The sequence below is a fragment of the Guillardia theta genome (assembly GCF_000315625.1).
Source record: "Guillardia theta CCMP2712 unplaced genomic scaffold GUITHscaffold_2, whole genome shotgun sequence".
Taxonomy (NCBI): Eukaryota; class Cryptophyceae; order Pyrenomonadales; family Geminigeraceae; genus Guillardia; species Guillardia theta.
In genome coordinates this window covers 243,773-254,092 of record NW_005434672.1, presented here as the reverse complement: position 1 = coordinate 254,092, position 10,320 = coordinate 243,773, and the positions used below count along the sequence as shown (strand labels likewise).

At 54.2% G+C, this 10,320-nt stretch overlaps 1 protein-coding gene across 1 annotated transcript in view; it reads left to right on the top strand.

Moving 5' to 3' along the window:
• Positions 1–9,061: 9,061 nt before the first annotated feature.
• GUITHDRAFT_131775 (hypothetical protein) overlaps positions 9,062–10,320 on the top strand; it is a gene marked incomplete at both ends in the record, with an annotated part of 2,951 nt that continues 1,692 nt past the window's right edge. Inside the window, 5 exons of the mRNA XM_005841671.1 lie at positions 9,062–9,133; positions 9,786–9,844; positions 9,889–9,978; positions 10,181–10,221; positions 10,271–10,318. Coding sequence (XP_005841728.1) covers positions 9,062–9,133; positions 9,786–9,844; positions 9,889–9,978; positions 10,181–10,221; positions 10,271–10,318 — 310 coding nt within the window. The remainder of the gene's footprint in view (positions 9,134–9,785; positions 9,845–9,888; positions 9,979–10,180; positions 10,222–10,270; positions 10,319–10,320) is intronic.

Here is a 10,320-nt window from a genome sequence, read left to right as displayed (position 1 = left end):
TTTCTTGGCAAAAGCAGTGGAAGTCAGTCGTGCCTTGATGCAGCAACTTTGGAGCAGGAAGATGCATGCATCAGAGCTCGGCCCTCAGCACATGTTTATGACCGTGATGATTGATTGGTGATTCAGACAGATTCAATCGGCAGTGCAAGCATCAGCTCTCCCAACCTTGACAGTGCTGTACTTGACTTGGGTTCTATCAAAGGGATTATGCAACGTAGCAAGCAGATTAGCGACAGGCATTTAAATTTATCTTTTCCAGGTTATCAAATGAATTACTAATACAACATACATGTCAGCATCTTGAAATGAGCCAAAGGAAACTGCTGACACAGACGGATGAATATCTTCCATGATGCACGATACCGATACATCCTTAACTTGAGTCTGAAATATCTCCCTCTCTATCTTCCAATTTTCGTCAATCTCCTCACCAAAGCTCTGCATCCTCGCTCGCCGACACGAACCATCCGATCCATGCCGGATCCAGCCCTCCTACCGCATGGTCCTCTCCAATGCCCTCCTCCGCCTGTTCCATGTCTTGCGATTTTTCATCCACTCGCTCACAACGAGTTTCTGCTCGCTCGTACGGCCAGCGCGCTACCCCCAGCCGCCGGCATGCGCTCTTGAACGCCGTCAGCGAGATCCCCTGCAAAACATCCCTCGTCATACCTCCCTCCTCCTCCCTCTCCCTCCTCCTCCTCCTCCTGGCTTACCAGCGACGAGGCCGCCCGAGCCTGGGGGAGGTGGAACAAGCTCTCCAGGGTGGAGTAGGCGAGGCTGACGCCGCGAGTACCTTTATCGCCAGGGAGGGAGGGCTGGAAGCGCTTTCTTCGGGGATGGACGCGAACAGTAGTAGTGGTGGGCATACTTGTACAAGATGGTTCTGAAAAGAGGAGTAAGCGATGATTCGTTTGGACACAGATCTTTGTGATAGATCACTTTCTTTTGTGTGTGCAATAGCCGGGCTAATGAACAATTGTGGTTACAAGAGACAAGTTTTCAACTAATGAATCAAGGAGGAAAAAGCAAGGACAGAAATAAACAAAGTGGACGGATGCATGGAGACTGAGCTGAAAGTGGAGGAGACCATGGGTGAAGGTACACAAGGAAGCATGTCAGGGGATTTCAGTGGCGGCGGAGCAACGGGAGGTGAAGAAAAGCGGGACAAGAGGGTGAAAGTGAAGCGAGCCAAGTTGAGCTCCCCTGATCATTTTGGTCCCTTCCGGGAGCAGGGAGGACAGGGGGTGAGGGTACATGCTGAAATCTGCAGGGTTAAATCTAGCCACCCCTCCTGGTACATGTCGAAACCAGGGGTAGTGGGTTTCCTCTTGCAGGTGTAGATGCGAGGAGAAGATATTCCATGCCTCGTCAGCCCTCATTGCCTCGCCAATACTGAAAGGGGGGGTACTGTTCTCAGATGTGTGAAGGTGAAACTAGGGGTATGTTGAATGAGGGGTCATGGATAAAGAGGGTAGGGGTGCTAAAACTGCCACAAGGGGTGCATCTTTTATCACGCGCTAGGTGCAACAGGGGCGAGGTGAGTTCCTATGGGAAAACGAGGGTGGTACCCTTAGAAAAGCAGGCTGAGGAGCCTACGGCTTTGAGAACTGAGCTCACTTAACATAACTGAGGCCTTCAGCGTCCACAGCTACGACTACAAAGGGGGTCACATTCAACTAGTCGTTCGATCAACCGGAGATAAGTTGAATTGGTCCGCTCAAATTTCAAATGCAGAGGGATTTCTTTGGTGTAAACCAACAGGTTTAAAGCGTCCCTGGCGTTCATCGCAGGGGCGCCGGAGATCTCCCTTAGGGCCACGTGGAGTCATCCGATGATCGAAAACGCACAAAGATGCGTCTCTCCGACTTTTTGGCCATGTGACACAGAAATTAACTTTTCCGAGGTAGTCCCAAGTAGACAAGGTAAACCTTCAGCGCAAGGTGAAGTACTAATGTTCAATGAATTAAAATACGTCAAGCATCATAGATATATGGATCAACGGTGTGGTTTTCTATGCCATTGCTCAAAATCAGCCATCACCACTGTTGGCACGTATCAAGAACAAGGAAGCAAACTAGGCGTTGATGGTAATGGCCTAATTGAACTAATAATAAGCTTGAAACACATTGCAGTCTCGTCACTCCAATCCTTCACATTCTGACGCCAACATGAACCATCCGATCCATGCCGGATCCAGCCCTGGCCCGCCTTCTTTGATGTGCCCGAGTTCCAATCGCTCGTACGGCCAGCGCGCTACCCCCAGCCGCCGGCATGCGCTCTTCAACGCCGTCAGCGAGATCCCCTGCACAACATCCCTCGTCATACCTCCCTCCTCCCTCCTCCTCCCTCTTCCTCCTCCTCCCAATGGCTTACCAGCGACGAGGCCGCCCGAGCCTGGGGGAGGTGGAACAAGCTCTCCAGGGTGGAGTAGGCGAGGCTGACGCCGCGAGTACCTTTATCGCCAGGGAGGGAGGGCTGGAAGCGCTTTCTTCGAGGATGGACGCGAACAGTAGTAGTGGTAGTCATCAGTCAGGTAATGATTGATCTCGTTTTGTGTTGTGCTGATATCACTGCAGGTACTTCACGATGTGATCAATCACGATGTGCTTGTTCGCCTGAGTTATCAAGGAGGAGGGGGAGGGGGAGGGAGGGGGTAGAAAGTGCGTCGCTAAGACGGTTTGAAACCGAAACTAGACCTTTTCGATCTTCGCTTCGAACACATGCACCACGTGACATTTGACTGAAAGAGAGGCTCGGCAAAGCCCGAAGGTGAAGGAACAGTTGCAAGAGTTTCATAGATGCACCGATAACAATAAATCTGTGAATGAGAGCAGAAATTAATGGTAACGACAGCTTGTTCCGGCTTTTCTTGTTTGTATGTTTCTTCGAAACACTCTATGCTAAAGGATAATTACCTTGTTGAATGTCTGGTTGAGGCATTACTCGATCTTTATCTAATCATTAGGCTAAATCAAATTAACTAATGTGGTAATATACAAAACCTCCAGCAAAGCTGGATGACTCAAATATGTTACAGAACCAATCACTGTGCTAGGCAAGTTGCACACAAAACAAAGGTGCAAATCAAGCATCATCGAAGCTCATTCAAGCCCTGCATTCCCGCTCGCCGACACGAACCATCCGATCCACGCCGGATCCAGCCCTCTTTTCTCAAGGACGCCTTCGCAGCTCTCGAGTACATCCGTCTCACTTTCATCAGCTGGTTTTACCCGATCCTTTATCCCTCCTTGTTTGTATCGAGCCTCCCGCTCGTACGGCCAGCGCGCTACCCCCAGCCGCCGGCATGCGCTCTTCAACGCCGTCAGCGAGATCCCCTGCACAACATCCCTCGTCATACCTCCCTCCTCCTCCTCCTCCTCCTCCTCCTCCTCCTCCTCCTCCTCCTCCTCCTCCTGGCTTACCAGCGACGAGGCCGCCCGAGCCTGGGGGAGGTGGAACAAGCTCTCCAGGGTGGAGTAGGCGAGGCTGACGCCGCGAGTACCTTTATCGCCAGGGAGGGAGGGCTGGAAGCGCTTCCTTCGAGGGTGAATTTGTACAGCGAGGCTCATGATAAGTTTGTCGTTGGTGCAAGCAGTTGGTTCACAATAGCGTTTACGACAAGGCAAGGGGTCGAGATTCAATGTTGTGTCGATTTGAGCAAGAGAATTAGCAATCCAGAAAGCAAAGCGAGTGATAAGAGAGGCAATGTAAGCGCGAGGGCTTGCTGTTGCGGTGTCTGAGTTCGCTGGGGGAGAAGAGGATGTTTGTTAAGAGGTTGTAATGGAAACGTTGCAAGTTGCGCTTGTCATTATTGCCTATAAAGGGGTAGGGTGGGTCCCCCTATCCAAAGCGTCGCTAGGTGGGAAAGGCGAAGGCCCTCAGGTACTTGTGGTGGAGGCTCAACCCCATTGAGGAATACGTGACCTTCAATCCCAGCCATTGCGACTGCCTCCCCCGAACCTTCTCCCCAAATATTTTACTCAATTGGGGATCTTGCGACTGTGGGGACCATAATAGTCAGAGGCTCGCGAAGGGCAGAGCCTGAGTGATAAAATTTGGCAGGCAAACTTGGCAAAAGTGAACATGTTCGTCAGCACTGAGCAGTTGTGTACCCGAGGTCAGCATTTCGGAGTAGAGCTTTGTAAAGTATAGGGTATGAAATGGCGTGCTTTCGCTCTTACCCGATCGGACCACAGGATCAAAGTTTGCTCCTGCACGCTGACATAGGTCGGAGGCTTGCATGCCATGTCCTGGTACTGAGGCAGTACAGATTTTGCCACCTCAACTTTCAATCGGAATGATTGTGTGCGGACGTGCTTACACACGACTGACTCGTGTGACCGTGACGAGTCACTGTCATCCTCGCTGACCCGGCGCGGCAGCGCCGCCTCTCGTCTTCCGAGGGCCCGGCCATGAGATCCCGGGCGGGGCCGGAGTAGCGCCCCGGTGATCATCTGATGACTCGGCGTACCGGCAGTGAGCGGCCGGGCCGCCCGCGATCCGATCGGCGCGGGGGCCGGGCCCGCCCGGCCCGCCGGGCCGGCCATCCCGGAGTCCGAGGTCCAATCTGAGCCAACCGGCCTCGGGCCACCGTCTGTGATAAGTGAAGTCGCTGAGTCGGGGATCCGGGGGCCCGGGGCCGGGGAGCCTACGGACGCCGTCCGGAGCCTGGAGTCCGACGTGACCGTGTGACTTGAAACATCGTCCGGGCCCCGAGCGTGGCACGGTGCCGAAATCGGATGGCACTCCTGAAGTCAGAACAACGTCAGTCGCCTGACAGAGTCGGTTGTTTGAATGTTGCACTCACAAGCTAACTGCGGCGCTGGGAAGCCTGCCACAAGTTCAACCAGTGCAGGCTCGCTGAACCTTCAAAAGAGGAAAGCACAGCAGCTCAATCATATTGGGCCCCAGTACCGTGACGCACTTGTGTTTCTTCGATTGTGCCTTTTGCGATGTGTCACTAACACACCGAAGCTTTACGGTTTGACTCGTCTACAGTGAATTCTCATCAAGCCTCTTATGGACTTTCTCACGGCGGATGATGAGACACTGACTTCCAACACGACTTCGAAGAAGTGTCCTTAGGACTCGACGAATGAGACCTACCTAGCCTGTTACAGCTCAATGGACGAGTATGCTCTATGTTGCCGAGGAAAGGAGCAGTTCGACACATCTGACAAAGAAGCACAGCAGTGTAAGATGAATCGAAGAGAAAAGACGGAGCATTCTGTCTGGAAACGGAAAATTCTGTCGGCAAATCGAAGTATTATAGGAGCTACATCATACTTGGTTCCTCGCTGTAAATTTGCCCCTTTTCTGTCGAAATTCACCTTTCGAGGCTTCATCAGCATTCGTGAACCCGCATGGCAATAGCAGGCTGGAATGTAGCCACGCAAGCCGCTGGCGTGAATGGTAGTTTATAAGCTTAATGGTCCATATCGTTTTCCTTCAACCACAATACTGAAACCCTAAACTTTTGCCAGGTGCAACACAGCATACATGTAAGAATGAGCTAAAGAACAAGGGTCGAATGGTGAGCTGACATTCGCTTCGGATCTGGCTTTTAAATTGAAATCCGGTAACATGTGCGTTCCATTCGCAACAACAATCAATCAAGTCCTTCACCCCCCCTTGCCTTCACAAACCATCCGATCCACGCCGGATCCAGTCCTGATTCTTCAAGACTGTCCTTGAGGAATGCTTCCTCAACACCAACGATCGATCCTATCTCTCCCTCACGTCTACCCCGATCCTCCCGCTCGTACGGCCAGCGCGCTACCCCTAGCCGCCGGCATGCGCTCTTGAACGCTGTCAGCGAGATCCCCTGCACAACATCCCCCGTCATACCTCCCTCCTCCTCCCGCTCCCTCTCCTCCTCCTCCTCCACTACCACCACCACATTCTCCTCCTCCTCCTCCTCCTTCTCCTCCTCCTGGCTTACCAGCGACGAGGCCGCCCGAGCCTGGGGGAGGTGGAACAAGCTCTCCAGGGTGGAGTAGGCGAGGCTGACGCCGCGAGTACCTTTATCGCCAGGGAGGGAGGGCTGGAAGCGCTTTCTTCGGGGATGAACCCGTATCGCAGTAGTCGACATTACCAGGGGAAACAGCGATCAGCACAACTCAAGGGGTGGGATAGGAAGGAACTTAGAGTAGATCGGCAGCACTCAAGTGGTCGGATAGTGAGGAACTTAGGGATGGTGAGCGGAGAGTGGAGGGGGCAGGAAGGAGGCAGAGTTGAAATGCGCGGAAATACGTGGCGAAGCTTACTAGGCGGAAGAAGTCAGGAGGGGTAGTGGTCAAGCACAGTAAAGGTCGAGGGTGGGGTCCCAAAATCTGACTTACACCAAAACGTCTATCGTCCGCTGGTTATCCCTAGCGGCTGTCATGTGCAGGGATGACTCGCAACGGTTGAGGGGGCGGAGACTCCGGTCATGCTGACGGACCGGGGATTGATATCTGAGTCCGCGGTGCAACATGGGCCGAACTTAACCAGCCGAGGCCGAGACTCCAGCTTAGTTGGGCCCGGAGGATCATCGTTCAATGGTTGTCGTTGAAAATTACAAGCTGAAATTCAAATCGAAATTCTTTGAGCAAAAACGCCTTTCTACTCCTACCTGGCCTGGACCAACCTCCGTCTCTTTATTTCCTTCTTAAAACCATCGAAACAGTGACTTGAAGCTTCATGATCGACAATGCTTCTTGAGGCGCGAGTGAGGCAACAACAAGACGCATCACTCGGGCTCAGGGTGTAGTGCGAAACTGAAACTCAGGCTTGATCAAGCAAACTTTCCTGAACTCTTTATCATTGTATATCTGTACCCTCATTATGAACAAAAGTGGTACTACGGTAAGGAGGAAACGAGGAAAAGCTGCCAGCAATCGGTTTCCATGCCTGAACAAGGAAACGTGCCCCGCACGAGTAGGGAAATAGGTTTCAGGTCCTAGCCGACAGCAGTAGACTGTCGTGCTCGTTGTGTTCTAGTAAACACAGCAGTGATTGCTCTGGTGCTCTCCCTCATTCCAGAAGGTTGTGCGTACATCAAAAGTGCAAGACAAAATTCTGAGATCCTTGAAGTCATACAGCCAGTGATATTGTCTCATCAAATAAAGGCAATCTCTGACAAACTCCCGAAGCAAACCGCGCGAAACGACAACTACTCCAGTCCAAAGTCCCCTCTTGCTGTCATAAACCACCCGATCCACGCCGGATCCAGCCCTCCTTCATCCTCTTCAATGTTTCGATTCTGCGCATGCACAAGTCCTGTATTCTCGTCCCTCGTATCTCCGGGTGGCTCTCCTCCTTGTCGTGGGCACCGAGCCTCCCGCTCGTACGGCCAGCGCGCTACCCCCAGCCGCCGGCATGCGCTCTTGAACGCTGTCAGCGAGATCCCCTGCAAAACATCCCTCGTCATACCTCCCTCCTCCTCCCGCTCCCTCTCCTCCTTCTCCACTACCACCACCACCACATCCTCCTCCTCCTCCTCTTCCTGGCTTACCAGCGACGAGGCCGCCCGAGCCTGGGGGAGGTGGAACAAGCTCTCCAGGGTGGAGTAGGCGAGGCTGACGCCGCGAGTACCTTTATCGCCAGGGAGGGAGGGCTGGAAGCGCTTTCTTCGGGGATGGACCCGTATTGTAGGAGTCGATGACATGACTTATAGTGAGTTTTCTGGTAAGGAGACAGTAGTCAGGAGGACACGGATGCGGATCGAGTCCAGGACGAAAGGGGATGTCACCTGGTGAGCAGGGCAGCAGCAAAGTGTTGCGCTGCAGGGAGGAGCCAGTTTCGATGGGTCGCAGCCGGTAGGGCAATTTTACTAAGGGCACATGAACCGTTGCAAGTTCCATCTGGCGGAGTCCTTGTCACGTGCAGGGTAAGGATGACTAAGAGGTCGCTAAGAGGAAGTGTGTCACCGGGAGGCGAGCCTAGGGGTGCCAGGTTCTTCAATAGTGTTGCATTTAATAAAAGTGATACCCTCACTGCCGACATTTGCGCCCCCGGCGCCTCAACATTTACTCCGAATTGCTACTAACAGCGCCGCATGCATCGCAGTACCGTGTAAGCGATCAAACTTTTACTTATCTCTAGCAATTCCGACTGTTGAAGAGTCATCGAGTCACGAAGAATTGGTTCGCTGATGACAACGGGGCCGGTCATGAGTGTCTCTGAGATGTGACCGAGGGGCGCCGTTACCGTGGCACTGACTGAAAAGTTCCGCACTCCGCACTCGCTCAGCCGCACTGCAGGGGGCCCGCCGGATATTTTTTACTTCAGGCGGAAGTTTGGCCGGAACCTTGTCAGCCATCCGCTCGCCCGGGGCCCCCCGCCGGGGGGCGGCTGAGGGCACGGGCCGCCGGCGGCGGGGCGGCGGGCCCCCGCGGCAGTCCGACACTGACAGTGTCCCCCGCCGTACTAGCCTACACGGTACTACGGTACGGTCCCCAGCGGCCCGGCCCCCCGCGCGGTGAGCAGGCGCCGGGCTGGCAGGAGCCCGGCCCGGCCTCAGAGCGGGCGGCGGGGCCCGGCCGCCCGCCAGCGCCAGGGGCGCCCCGCTCACAGGCTGCGGCGGCGGCTGCGCACCGTCGCACAGCGGCACCGTCACGCACTGCGGCAGCGGCACCGTGCAGCGGCAGGCCCGGGCGCGGGCGGCCCGGCTACAGTGTGAAAGCCGCACTGATGATGCGGCCGCCAGTGCCCCATCGGCCGCCGGGCACCGGGCCCTGAGAGCCGGAGCGGCGCGGCCGCGGCGGCCCGCGTCCACAGACCCTGGAACGCGGCGGGCCGCGCGGCCGCAATCTTCATCGTTTACTCAAAGTTAAGTTAAAGATTTGGCCCTAGTATTGTTCGATTAATTAACTTTGAGGAGTTCCAGTGGGGTAGAACGCCACGTGGACATAAGAAGACTCAACGAATGCTTCAAGGTCAACATTTTCTTAACAAGCGACCTATCAGAAATTGGTAATGAAGCTCCCTCATCGAGGCCCGCGGAGTTAGGCTGTACCCCCCCTACCAATGCACCCCCCTCTTGCAGAGTCATTTAGAAACTTGACCGCCCAACTTCGCCATGGCGTCCAACGAAGACTCGCACCACTACCTCATAGTCGATGGCAAGGCCGTCGCTAACAGAGGCCTGAGGGTGAGAGATCATGATGATGTTGATGGAGATGATGATGATGATGACGACGACGACGGCAAAGACGACGATAATCATGATGATGATGATGGAGATGATGATAGAGTTGATGGAGATGATGATGACGACGACGATGCTGATGGTGATGATGCTGATGGTGATAGAGATGACTATGAAGTTGACGGAAATGATGATGGTGATCAGGCCTAAGGGTGAGAGATGATGATGATAGAGATGATGACGATGGAGATGATGATGAAGTTGATGGAGATGATGATGATGATGTTAATGTTGATGACGATGATGACGATGATGACGATGACGATGATGATGGGGATGGAGATGTAGTGATTATGATGGAGATGATGATGACGATGGAGGTGATGATGACGATGACGATGATGGAGATGATGATGATGATGACGATGGGGATGATGATGAAGACGATGATGATGCTCTTTAGATCAGTCCCTTCCAGCATGATGCCCTGACCGCATCCTCAGATCCCTCCCAAGAAGCCTGCTGCTCCTAGCAGGAGGATCAAGCTCGGGTCTGCTCGTCCTGTCGAGGAGTACAAGCCCAGGCACGACATCCCGGACCGGATGGATCTTCGTAGGACTGCTCGTGCTGCTCGAGCATGCTTCACGCCTCTAAGCGGAGGCTCATGACAGGGAGATGGATGACCGACGTGGAGTATCAGGGAGTGACCAACTCGTGAGGGACCTGCTTGCTTCATGGCCTGTGCTGATCCCTCGCAGCTGCTGCGCCAACGCCGTGGCCGGAGCGTACGAGTATCTGTGCAAGCGACAAGCAGAAAAGACTGGGGACACGGTAGGAGACATCTCAAGGTAAGGGCGTGAGCCTTTCAAGGGCGTTGAGAAAGGAGGGAAGGTAGTATGGAGAGGTAGAAGAGAACGCACAATAGGCGCGCGAGGGAGGAGCGAGCAAGACGGAGAGCGAGGGAAGCAGAAACAAGAGGTTAGGGGACGGAAGTGGGATGAGGAGCAAGGCTACGAGGAGGAGCGAGGAGGGCATGACGCGCTTTCCTAGGCTTTTCATCTATTACGTTGGACGTCTCGCGGATGCAGCCAGTGCGCATCTCGCTTGCCTCGTCTCGTCGGCGCGCCACGTGACTTTCAGTGTTCAACGAGGAGCACCTGCCGCTGGAGGACGGCGGCATGACGGCATGT